The following is a 12,654-nucleotide window of genomic DNA, read 5'->3' on the forward strand; positions in this document are numbered from 1 at the left end:
CAAATGTAGTAAACCTGGTGCTTTTGAGGCCCCAGGGGCCCTATGCAGCTGTCCATTTTCCCTCAATGGTAAGTAAACCAGCCTTGCATGTTAATGTCTAAATGTAAATGTAAATGTGTCTACCACATAGCAAACAAATAAAAGACTAATTATAGAGGAGAAGGAGTCAGATGCTGAAATAAAAGATTACACTGTAGCAACAGAAGTGGAGGGGCTGTCCACTCTGGTAAGTCCCTCAGTCAAATATAACTCTGCAGACGTGTCAGTGTGCGGCTGGTCCTGCTAGCCGCTCCCTTCCGTATATATATATGCGTGCACGCATGTATCTTGAGGATAAGCTTCACACACGGCGTTGTGTTATTAAAAAACTGCTGAAGGAACCGCATCCATCACCTGCCACTTTCACCTGTGTGCGTCAATCAAGCTCGGATGTGCGTCGTTTTCTGACACGACACTTCTACTTAATTGGTCCAGCCTTGGTTTATAAGGCGGGCGCATCGTAGAGTTGCTGAAATCCCATTGGATGAAAGGCGCCTTGGTCGATGTGACGCAGCTGGAATTCCCAAAGTTCACAAGGAGAGCGGAGCGTTGTTCATAATAAAAACAAAACGTGGTGAAGGCAAAGAAAAAAACTGCGACTGAAGTGTAAGCAAGTGGGGGTAAATAAAACGGCTTCATTGTGTATAATTTGATAGAGTCGAGCAAGTGTTTGAAGCCCTCGCTAACAACGGGGTCTGAGTGTGAACGCGGAAGAGTGGGAGTGTTCAGCGTACCCATCCATTGTTTACCATCATGAGTGAACCCTGAATTTGGTTGCTACACCAACTATAGCCCTTTAATTTTGTCTGTTATATGTGCAAAACCGAACATTATCTCATATAGTATTGTCGGCAAGTGAGTATTAACCTTTGTTTGCTCGTTTCTTGATCACTGAAACCGTTGTTTACTCGTTTTTGGATCAATGAACTGCTTGTGTCTGGTGTTTGACCATTTTTGGTAATTTTTCTTCCACCCACTGACGAGATGGATGGGTCTGAATGGAAATTGTAGCAGTGATAATCAGGAGATTCCTGTTTGCGCCTGTCCGAACCCTATTTAACTGCGCAGCAGTATATTATGGGTGCCATTATACCATTACATAACTTGTAGCAACGACAATCTGGTCTTCATCTCGTGTGTACAGTGATTTCGGTCTCAAACGTTAACATTTTTTCATAATTATGTCCTCTTAGACTATTATTTGCATAATCACAATAAAAATTGCAAGAACCGAGACGTAGATTGTCCTTGTCTATGGATTTTCGTGTTCAGATTTGTGCACTTAGTTTTGTGTTTTTGCCTACTTATAGCTATTCCAACAACCAAGTTATAATCTAATTAATGCATCTAGATAATACATTTAACTCCCACAAGGCATATAGGCTAGTGTATGCACCAGGCATGTTCAGTGAAGACGGGTTGTTTCTGTCGTAGTCTGCAGAATATCATAAAGCCTAATCTGCACCGTGCTGTGCCAAATTGAGCCTGAAGAGGGCGATGTCTGACAGCAACAGCACAGGCAGCACTGGCTCCTCAACCAACAGCTGGACCCTCCTCTCCCCCGAGGTAAGACAGAAAAACCAGCTTAGGAAACAGCTTTAAAATCTGCTTGGATATTATTTGGATGGCGTTCATTACCCTGTCTTATGAATACAGGTTTGTGTGAAATATGACATGTCTGAAATTGCAGCAACCTCTCATAATAGAAACATTGTGGTGAATGTTTGCAAAGTAACATTTAACAAGAATGTAATAACATACTGTATGTGTGCATGGGCAAGCATGTATACCTGCACTGAGTGTGCTGTAAATGTGAAGGTCACTGTTACCAATAAGAGTAGTCGAGATGTTCATGTAAAGGCTTGTAGGAAGCCTGATGTTACTGAACCTTCTTACTCCACAGGAAGCTGCTGTTGAGAATGTCGGGCCCATAGATGATGGCACTAAGAGCCTGGGCGACGTCCCCAGTCTCTCTGAGGAGGTCACAGGTACTGAAACTCAAGAGTACTGGAGCATTTAAAAGTAGTTAGAGGGTTGTGGCATGATAACATTTTTAACTGAAGGCAATGCTTTTAAAGCTTATGCAGTTTCAAATTGTAGACATTGTGTTGACCTTATTCCAGGAGCTGCTGTGGAGTTCAGACAAAGTGACATTCCAGTAGACACTGTCCTGTCTGAGGAAGGCCATCAGGTTAGTACAGAATAAAAAATAATAAATCTATCAAGGTTTAAGTTAAAACTGTTTTTCTGAATTTTCGAACATCATGCCAAAATAAAACCAAACTCATTTTTAACAGTTGAACTCTTATTAGATCATAAACATCATGTCTTGGACTTGTTGCCACCCCCCAAATTAATAAACTGCAGTCTTTCTATTTTACTATTTTGTACCCATGTTCAGGAATTGTGCAGAGTGAAATCTGTTATAGAGGGAGTAAGATGGAAAAGTTTTTTTACTGTGAAAGTGGCTTCAATAGAGTGTGATGCCTTTTGCCATATCAAGTGTTGTTTGCTCAATCAGATGAGACTGGAAAAAACAACATCATAGCACCACGATTCCAATGAAGAGCACAAAAGTATTCACAGATTTCTGCCCTTATTCCTAGGTGTGTCAGGAGACCACTGTAGAGTCCAGTGAGGGTCCCATCCCTTCTAGTCCACTGCGGACGAGCCCTTGTCCACACAACCCTCTTGAACCTCCAGACCTCGACCTGGAAAGGCAACCTCCAGTTACCCATGATATTGACACCTGTTCCCCCAGTGACAATGAGAACCTAGGAGCCACACCCTTTGTCACCAGCATTGACTTAGGGGCTCCACTCGATATTTCTGCTGCAGAATTCCCCCTAGCTGAGTTTGAAGATTCCTACTCTGCTCCTCCCATGACTGGGATCCCTTTCCCAGCAGAACCAGGGATTGGCACGCCTGCTTACATTGGGCTGATTCCTGCAGGTCGTGCAGGAGAAAGACCAATCTTCACTGCTAAAGCCAAAGTTAACATCCCCATAGAGACCATTACAGCTACTGATCCTCCTTCTCATGTTGAAGCTAGTATCAGTTTTGTTCCAGAAGGCACAGAGCTGCCAAATCTTGTTCCAGAGAGTCTGGTGACTGAGCACCCCATCGATGAAAGTCCTGCACCAGACACTGCTGGCTCAGTGGAGGCAGAGGAGGCAACTGTGGAAAAGGAGGCGACAGAGCCATACGAAACTGTGACCCAGCACAAGAGAGATGAAGAAGAAGGTATGAGCTTATCATACAGGAACAGTTAGGATGATGCTGTGGGATATGTCAGCACATGGCATTAGAGTGATGAGTATTTTGAAGGAAAAGATTAGGATGTAGTCAGTCAGTTTTATTTAATACAGTGGTTCCCAGAGTGGGGATTAGCGATTACTTTTTTTTTCTTTTCTTCAGGCTTTCAGAAATTCTTAAAATGAAACAGAGGAAAAGGAAAAGCCAGTTTTGTTGAGCTGCTTACAACTCGCTGTGACAGTATTTGCAAGTACCTAGTAGATTATACATTATTGTAAACCCATTGCAACTAGACCAGCATTTGGTGAGGTATTCTCACACTTTGCTACTGGCTGGACAAAATCCAAAACTTTTAAAAAGAGATATCTGCTGTGTGTCCCCTATTTACCAAAACCTTCCTTTCCTGTCCTGGCAACATTTCCCAATCACTTTACACCCAAAGCAAGTGTATATACAGTATATAAAAGACAAAAAAAAAACAAGTACTCAGTTGTTTTGCAGAAGATCAGAGTCATGACTAGTATAACCTGCTCTGGTGCTTGAGGGCATCAGTGACTTGATGGATCCTGCTAAGTATCCCTAATTTCCTGCACTCTGTGTGCACTGTGTACAGTTTCTCTCTCTTGAATAAATGTGTGGCTTTGTGGTATTCAAGCAAATGTAGAACTATGCACCATATAAGCACAATATCAGCCCAAATAATGAGATCTTAAAGCTGCATTTTGACACAAGGCCCCAAGATTATAAAGCAGGACCCATCTTAAGGCTCCTAGCAGTTAATAGTGCGCTTTAATAGTGCATTTGACCATATTACCATAAGACAAATACCACACAGTGAACATGGGGCTTCTGTGGGCCCCCGGGGGTCTGTGGTCCTGTAGCAGTTAACAGCTTTGTCCATTTGGTAACACAGCCTCGAGGAAAGTAAATGGTTTGTGGTGACAGAAGCGAAAAATGAGAGTCCTCCTGTAGCAGAATTGGTTCCCATGTTTCTTATCTATGTCACGCTAGAAGCTGTAAAGTGATTTATCAGTGTGACAGGGAGGCGTACATCCCACTGAGAAAATGAGAAACCCCCATGCATGAAATTACTTTTGTTGTAATTTAGACAGAAAATGTCACTAATTTCCATGAATGGCATTGACATTTTCTCAGCCTTTTTAACCCACTGTTTACACAGTGTTGTGTTTGTAATCCATGTATTCACTTAGAATTTGTTATTCTGTGTGAGGCAGTCTGGCAGTAGCTACTTATGGTTTTGGAAATAAGTCGAGGTCTTACACCTTTGTAGCCAAGAATGTGGAAATGAGTTGTTAACCTGATTCAGAGCCACATTTGAATACATGTTAGGTTTAGGCACAATACCATATGTCACAATAAACATTATAAAACGTGACGACTCTTTCTGTTGTCTTTCCAGTCCTTTTTCAGAAATTTATTTTCGTCTTGCTGCATTTCTCCCTCTCTTAGAGCCATCCACTGCTTTTGATTTGGGTGACACAGCAAGCTTTGATGATGGACTGAGGAGGAGGGCTGTGTCCTCTTCTGATACACCAAGACCGAGAACATCAGACGAGGAAGAGGAAGAAGAGGAAGCAGAGTTCAGACTGGCTGAGAAGAAGGAGGAAAAACCATGGTTTTCTTTGAACAAATGCATTGTGGGAGCTCTGATCCTGCTCTTCTTAGGTTCCCTCTTCCTCTCAGGTGAGTTCCTCTCATGCCTGACTAAACCTCCCAGTTTACTTATGCGTTTTGTTGTCAGATACAATAAGAGGCACTACTTGTGCTCAAAATTACTGTATGCTGTACATCAATAAGATACTGATCATCCAGAAGCCATTTTTACCATATTAACCATATTAACTAACACTTAAAGATGAAGATGTTAGGAATAAGTTAGTATTAAAATTTGTTCCTGCAGCATATCATCTTTTAGAAATAATCAGAATCAGTGCACATGTTTACACTTTTTTACTTTGTTTTATTGTAAATATTGTCAGAAAATTTCATTATTGCACATTTGCTTACTTGGCAATGTCAGTATTTACAAAATACTTAAGCACATTTATTTGCAGTTGTCAGCAATAGTTAGTCTATTTTTAGATGTTGTTGACTAAGCTGAACTATGTCAACAGGTTTCTTCTCTGACCTGGATAATGGTAGGTCCAGTACTAAAGATAAGACAGCAGTGTAAGCTTGTGCACTAGTTGCTAACAGGCTTGTCCAAGTGTTTATCTTTAGCTTGACACTTCATGCACTGGCAGCAGAACATGGCAAATAACTCGCATTTTGAATTGTACAATAACCCTGTTTGTCACAGTATGAAATGGAATTAAAAATATTCTGCATAAATAAATGGTGTCTGTGTAGTGCACAAAAAGTGGTCTAACTCACAGAATGCACCTTACAACAGAAGCATCTTATGCTGTGATAATACAGCATGGCAGCTGCAAATTGGTCAAAGTGTCCATATGAAATTTGTGTGAAAGATGCGTCATCTCAACAGGTGACTTCGACACGTCTGAACTTGGTGATGGAGAACAAAGCCAGGTCTGCTCTTATATTTTGTCTAGTATGTGTCTATACAGTATTGTTTAAAGAAAACTGATCTTAAAACTTTAAGGATAAATGCTAAAAGGATGAAAGACTGGATTACGATGTGGCTTTTATTTATTTGCCAATGATTTTCCAGGATGGGCTTAGCAGTGATCCACAGGATATGAAAGAATTACTGGATAAACTGACACAGGAAAACCAACAAATCACTCTGCTGGAGGCTCAATTACAGGTCAGCCTACAGTCATATAGATGCCAGTAAAGATGTTTTCCTCTGTCATGACGGTTTAATACTCTGCCGTACATAGGCAGAAAGTTTTCAATAAATGTTTTTGTACACATTGTTAACTGTCTATATGTGTGTTTATCTCTCAGTCTCAGAAAGAAGAACTGGACTCAGCATTAAAAGCATTAGCAGCAAGCGGCGATGAAATGGGTAAAGCAGATCTGGAAAAAGAAAATGCAAAGTTGAAGCAGGAGCTGTCATTTCTGCCCGAGCTGAAGAAAGAGCTGCAGAGTCTGAGGGCCAGGGTGACCGAACTCAGCCAGCTTACAGGTGTGATGTGAAGTGAGGAGGCTTGTTTAATATTGACTGAAATCTGTGCTGTGAATATTGCTCTCAGCTAATGTTTATTAAAATTATAATGCATATGTTCATAAATCCTTTCTTCATGCAACTGAGTGTAAATACTGTGATATTAAATGGATTCCTCAGCGTCATAATCTTTTGACTGTTCTGATAAGCAACTACGAAGGCCATTATAACTGATATCCTGCTATTGTCACAGCTGATCAGGAAATGCCCCCGGCTGCTTCTAATTTATCCCCTCAGTCTGGAGACAAAGATGCTCAGAGTAGCCAAAAAGCAGCTGGACCCGAGAGGAGGAAGCACAAGAATGAGGGAGGTAGACTAAAGGAGGAACTCCAGAGACAGAGAGTTCTTTTGGATGAGAGCAGGAAAAGACTGGAAGGCATGAAAAAAGATGGAGGCGACAGGAAACAAGTCAGGGACAGTTTGGAGGAGATTCAGAGGAAGCTTTCTGATCAAGTCGAGAGGTGGGGGAAGAAGAAGCCGCAGGATTCCAAATGGAAAGGGAACAAAGGCCAAAACAGTGAGCAGGGCCAGTGGAAGAAAGGGGAGAAGAAAGTGCAGAGAGGACAGAAAGAGTGGAAGCACAGCAAAGAGGGAGGATGGAAGGACAAAGAAGAGAACAAGGACAAGTCTCAGAAGCAAAACTCTCACAAAGAGGCATGGAGGGAACACCAGGATGAGTGGGAGAGGAAGAAGGATGAGCGCAGAATGGACAGAGAGGAGCGGAGGAAAGAGAAGCCATGGCACAGCCAGCCTGGTAAAAGCTCCCACAGCCAACATCATCATCACCAGCATCACCATCATCACGCCCGTCAGCTTCATCAGTACAACCACAACGACTTCTGGAGAGACCAGGAACAGAAGCTCAGCCGCAATGTTCGCCCCCAGCTGGGCTGCAGCTCGGTGGAGCACTGTGCCAGCAAAGAGGGGCTCTACCCAGTGGAGTTGTCTGAGTTTGAGGAGCTATTGGAGGGTTACCTGAGCAAGCTAGAAGGATCTTCATCCGAGGGCAAGGACAAGATCCGAAAACTGACCGCAGAGTTCTTTGAAGACGGCATGTTTATCCATGACAGAGTTCTTTTCAGTGACTTTGCTGAGGATGTAGCGGACATTCTGGAAGACATGGTGGACGTTTTAGAAGGCATTGGGCAGAAGAAGAACGACTCCCTGGAGGAGGAGATGGAGGAGTTTGAAAGAGAAGCCCTGTGGAAGTTTGCTGCCATCACTTAAACAGAGACATGGAGGGAAAAGGTGTAAAATATAACACAAGTGGTGGTTTTCCACGGCATTTCTTGCCTATATTTGCCTCCTCAGAGCTGTAACTGTAGTAGCTTCTGGTACCAAGTGATTGTGCCTCATAAATGTGCCCCTCTGAGTCTTTAGTTATAAGATAGACTTGTATTATTTTGGATTTAGTTGTTACCTACCTCTGTCAGGTCATGCCTTTTAATGCAAAGTCCTTCAGTAATGTGTGGATTTTCCTCTGCTAGCGATTTCTCAGTTCTTAGTGCATGTTGCGGTACATAATGTAAATTCAAACTGATAATATTCAGATCACATGCAAAAAACAGGGTTTTAGGGAGATTTTTCAGCACCTGTGCAATGCAGTTAAATATATTTATACAATTCCTATATTATTAGGCTGTTTAATTACAGAAAAATGTTATATTAACTGAGAAAAATATTTTTCTGTCATTTGACTTTCTGCCTTGTGTGAGAATGGAACCTGCCTTTACTCCAAACAGGTTACAACAAAGGAACTTTTGCCTCAAGTCAGATGTAACTGTCCAATCCCAGAGGATAAGATCCTGGTTCTTTCAGGGATAAGAATCAGATCAGGTCTGACCAGTTTCATTTCAGCAGCTCTTGGGTAGATTTGGGCAAACACACAAATTGCTGCTTTAGCACCTTAAGTGTTTGGTTTTCTACATTTGACTAGACTTTTCATGCTGCTCCGCCACCTTCACAACAAAATTTTTCCCCTTGCGATTCACTTCTGTTTTCAAAGCTACTGGTTAGCTCTGTCAAAAAAAAATTTCCAGGAATGTAGCTAAGGGGACCGCCAACACATGATACCCTACTATCCCAGAGCATGCAGAGTAACAAGTAAGGAGTTTAGTGATCTGTAGTAACCCCCAAAACATTACATTTAATGAATTTGTTCATTCACCTAAATGAGGCTGGCAACCAAACCGGTGTTTTGTTTGTCATTTTCCACTTATTTTGTTTGCAGGTTGACTTAAACTGACATGAAACATGATGTGAAAAAAAGATAAAGGCGACTGCATTTCATTTTGTTTTCAAATTCGAGTAAGCTGGACAATGGTAAAAGACAAACAGTACAATGCAAAGTCTATAGAGGATTGCAACATAATTTTTAGTTTTTCTTTCAGTTTTTGATGCTAGTCGTGTTTGATTATGAATATTTTCTTCTTTAGGTTGATGTGAAGTTTAAAGCAACAGAATGTGCTTGTTACTTCTCATTTTTCAGTGACTGGATGAAGCTTTTAGGTGTTTCACATATATTTATTCTGCCACTACACTGCTCCTCTACTCTTTACACGAGAAAAAGAACCACGTGTTGAATGTGAAAATGGTGACTTCTTTTCCAGAAATGTAGTTTTCCAGATGCTGTTTATGTGCCTTTATTATAACAGTTATGGTTAGACTGAACAAGGCATTTTTGATTTCATTTGCTTCTGCAAGATTTAGAAAAAGTTCACACTACTTGCATTGTTTCAGGTGGTTATGGGGCAGAGAATGAATGTGGGCAGAGAATGAATGTCAGGGTTTGCACATGAAGTGACGAATACAAACTGATTCTTGTTAAACATTGTATGTTGTTTCTGGAGGGGAGCTTTGTTTTTCAGGTGTTAGATCAAAGGGTTTGGTAGTAAGCTTAATCACAACAGATAATTCCTTTAATGAAACACATTTATGAAAGTTTAAACAATATTTCAGACATATTTTTGTCTTTGTGGGGACAACACTAGGGCTCTGCGATTAATGACATTGTGGTGTTTAATTGGTCCCTGAACAAATGTCTCATTTCTAATTCTCATCATCAGTTATGTTCTTGTTTAGGAGGTCAGTGTTAAGTTCAGTACATTTCAATAAAGGTTTTTCACCATTAAATGTTTGGAAACATCAGTTGATTCATTCATTGTGTGTGGAAATTTTCAAAAAGAAATCACAGATACAGCCCCTGCTTCAGTGTTAAGTACCAGAACAAGTTGTATTAATGGAACTGCTCCAGTGCTGAAAAATTCACAATGATACCCACCAGTGTGTGACTTGTGGCATTTGAATCACTCTGTGGTGGGAAGCAGAATTGATAGCATGCCAGGCATCTAGTATCACAGCTCTGATGCCAAACTAAAATATTTACATGCAGATTAAAATTCTTTCACCAGGAGCTTACACATCGATAGACAAACTCACTTCCGGCCTGGCAGTCGCTCACTGACCTGATATGCTAATGAACGAGAATGTAAAGCAAAGAGTGAGGACAGGTGAAGCACTATAAACATGCAAAGACTGATTGTCATTCTTTGAATTTTACAAACAAGTCACCATGTGAGCATTTCTCTTTTGGTAATCTTTGAGGTATGACCTGGCTCAAAAACAAAAAAAAAGGTACCTGTAGCACATTAAAATGCAAATGAACCAGCAGGTATAAACATGCAGTCTCATGAAAAGCAATAAGAAAAAAAACTCCAGAACATCCTCCATTGTCCTTGAAATAAAGTCTTAGACATGCATGATGGTCACCTGATTAGAATGGCCTAACAAAGATGCTATCAGTAGGTCCCCTGCTATGCAAACAAACTGAAAAGGGTTTTGTGCTATCATCAGTAAGAATTTGCCCTTTGCAGGACAGAACAGGAGTTATTTTTGGTTCTGTGGGTGTGTTTATGTATCTGTGTATGTATGCAGTTTTATCATGTGTCCTCAGAGCAATGGAAATCAAGCAGCGATAAAGGCAGCCTGCTGGATGGGGTTAAGGGGGCAGGTTTGGTGTTTTCCGCTGATGTGAGCATCAGTGAACAGATATGAAGCATATATATTTCAGGAGGTGATGTGAGAGTGGACAGACAAGGTTCCTGGCACCAGCTGTAAAATATAGTATCTCCATACATCAGGTACGGCCACAGCCTCTGTATTTGTTTACAGTTCTACATGTGACTTGTTTCTTGTGTGACAGATGTTTGCAGCTGTGTTCAGGCCTTTGTTTCTTTATTAAATTATTTTACAGTTCTCAGTACCGACCATCATGGAAGCTGCTATCTCCACCCTCATCACCGAGTTCAAGAAGTACGCTGGGAAAGATGGATCCTCCAGCACCCTGAGCAAAGACGAATTCCAGAGCCTGGTGAGCTCTCAGCTATCCCACTTTGTCAAGGTAGGCTTCATCTTTTAAGTTGTTCATAGACAACATAGATGGAGACATTAAAGAAACTGTGGTTTGTTATGAAGCTATGTATCTGAGGACTCTTGCAAAATGTCCCAATTGTTGTTCAGATATTAATGTGGCTACATTGTTTTCACACACATTTCACTGTTATGATTTCATATGAAGATTTCTGCAGAGGTGGAAAGTAATTTATTCAAGTATTAAGTATAATTTTGAGGTATCTGTACTTTTGTATTTTCATGTTCTGCTACTTCACACTCGAGAAAAATGTACATTGTACTCATTACATTATTATTAAGTTTAGTTACTTTTTAAAATGAGATCAATAAAACAACATAAAGTATAATTATAAGACTTTACTGATTCTCAGAGTAAAATTCACAAGCTACCCAGCAGTATATAAAGTATGTTAAATTTTAAGCATATAATATAGTTAAAATTAGCTACAACATTAAATGTGATGTAATAATAATGCATCAATCATTATACTCCAATAATATGATATCCATTAATATGAAGCGTGCCATTCTGCACAAGTACTTTTACTTTAAGTATATTGTAATACTAAAACTTTTCTACTTTTACTTAAGTAACATTTTGAATACAGGACTTTTACTTGTAACAGGGTATTTTTATGCTGTGCTATTACTACTTTTAAGGTAAACCATTGGAGTACTTCTTCCACCATTGTATTTCAGTAAAGTACTGCTATGTGTGGGTATAGACATGAGGTGCAGGATATGAGGAATGTTTTCCATATACAAAATACTAAGGCAGGGCAGCAGATAAAGCCTATTTTCTTTAAAAATGTAAAATTTTCAATTTATCAATAAACAACGTTGTAAATAAAATGACACAAATCAATAGAATATCCCATCTCCAATGAGCATCTTCAGCATAAGACAATGCTTTTGCCTGTCAAATAAAATATTCAGTATACAATGCATGGAGTGAAGGAAAACGAGCAAATATCATATCTGAGAAGTTGTATTTAATTATAGTTTTACTTGATAATTGCTTAAATGATTAACCAATTATCAAATTTGTCACCAGGTCATTCAGAATTTCTAAATATAATGTTGTACTGCATCTGTATGAAAGTGGATTGATGATAATTATGTATGACAAATAAGTCAGACACTGTATATTCCATATAGGAAGCTTTGTATAACTGTAAATGAATTTTAACTTCAGTTAATTCATTACTACGGTCGGCCATTAGGTGGCAGGACAGTCTTTCAGAGCAGTTGATGATGCAGCTCACAGTGATCTTTTATTGATGACCCACAGAACGCCAGTGATCCTGGGACCATTGACCAGCTCATGGGCTCACTGGATGAAAACAACGACGGGGAGCTGACTTTCACTGAGTTCTGGCAGCTGATTGGAAAAGTGGCCTGCCAACAGGGTTGCTTTAGTCAGTAGAGCTCGCCTTCCTCTGTTGCTTTTGGCTTTGAGCCGATTGTGCAACACCAGTCAACTTAGTTTAAGCTGTCCAGCTCTAAACTCAAAACCATTTGAATTCTTTAATCACTTCACCAGTGCCACATGTAACCACATAGTTAACCATTTGCTGAATGCAGGGAACTTTGAATTAAAGGCTTTACTGTCATGAACCTTCCGCTTTTAGCATTGTCTTCTGTCATTCATTCACCTCATTATATGATGTTAGGCCACACACATTTAGCATTGGGGGGCAGGGTGTATTACAGCCTTGATTTAGGGGGCAGTAATTCTATATGTGTTGCTGCTGCCACAGCGTTACTATCCAGGCCATATCTTGTTCCACAGAGCTTCA

The 12,654-nt window shown here is 40.3% G+C and overlaps 2 protein-coding genes across 6 annotated transcripts; both read left to right on the top strand.

Annotated features, from left to right (window-relative positions):
* pbxip1a (pre-B-cell leukemia homeobox interacting protein 1a) lies at positions 1–9,577 on the top strand. 5 transcript variants are annotated; one of them, XM_020623770.1, is made up of 10 exons: positions 1–68; positions 1,474–1,605; positions 1,943–2,027; positions 2,163–2,230; positions 2,646–3,282; positions 4,762–4,998; positions 5,801–5,844; positions 5,987–6,082; positions 6,226–6,406; positions 6,639–9,577. In XM_020623770.1, exons 2-10 carry the CDS (start codon positions 1,537–1,539, stop codon positions 7,670–7,672), a joined length of 2,451 nt encoding a protein of 816 aa, XP_020479426.1. In that variant the 5' UTR covers positions 1–68; positions 1,474–1,536; the 3' UTR covers positions 7,673–9,577. The 5 variants fall into 5 exon arrangements, with proteins under 5 accessions (XP_020479426.1, XP_020479424.1, XP_020479422.1 ...); XM_020623768.1 differs by lacking the exon at positions 1–68 and adding an exon at positions 505–659; XM_020623766.1 differs by lacking the exon at positions 1–68 and adding an exon at positions 505–645.
* A 929-nt stretch (positions 9,578–10,506) lies between these two features.
* s100a11 (S100 calcium binding protein A11) lies at positions 10,507–12,444 on the top strand. Its single transcript, XM_020623818.1, has 3 exons — positions 10,507–10,584; positions 10,698–10,844; positions 12,147–12,444. The coding sequence occupies exons 2-3, from the start codon at positions 10,716–10,718 to the stop codon at positions 12,279–12,281; spliced, it is 264 nt and encodes an 87-aa protein (XP_020479474.1). The 5' UTR covers positions 10,507–10,584; positions 10,698–10,715; the 3' UTR covers positions 12,282–12,444.
* Positions 12,445–12,654: the final 210 nt, after the last annotated feature.

Source organism: Monopterus albus, unplaced genomic scaffold (genome assembly GCF_001952655.1).
Source record: "Monopterus albus unplaced genomic scaffold, M_albus_1.0 scaffold310.1, whole genome shotgun sequence".
Classification (NCBI taxonomy): Eukaryota; Metazoa; Chordata; class Actinopteri; order Synbranchiformes; family Synbranchidae; genus Monopterus; species Monopterus albus.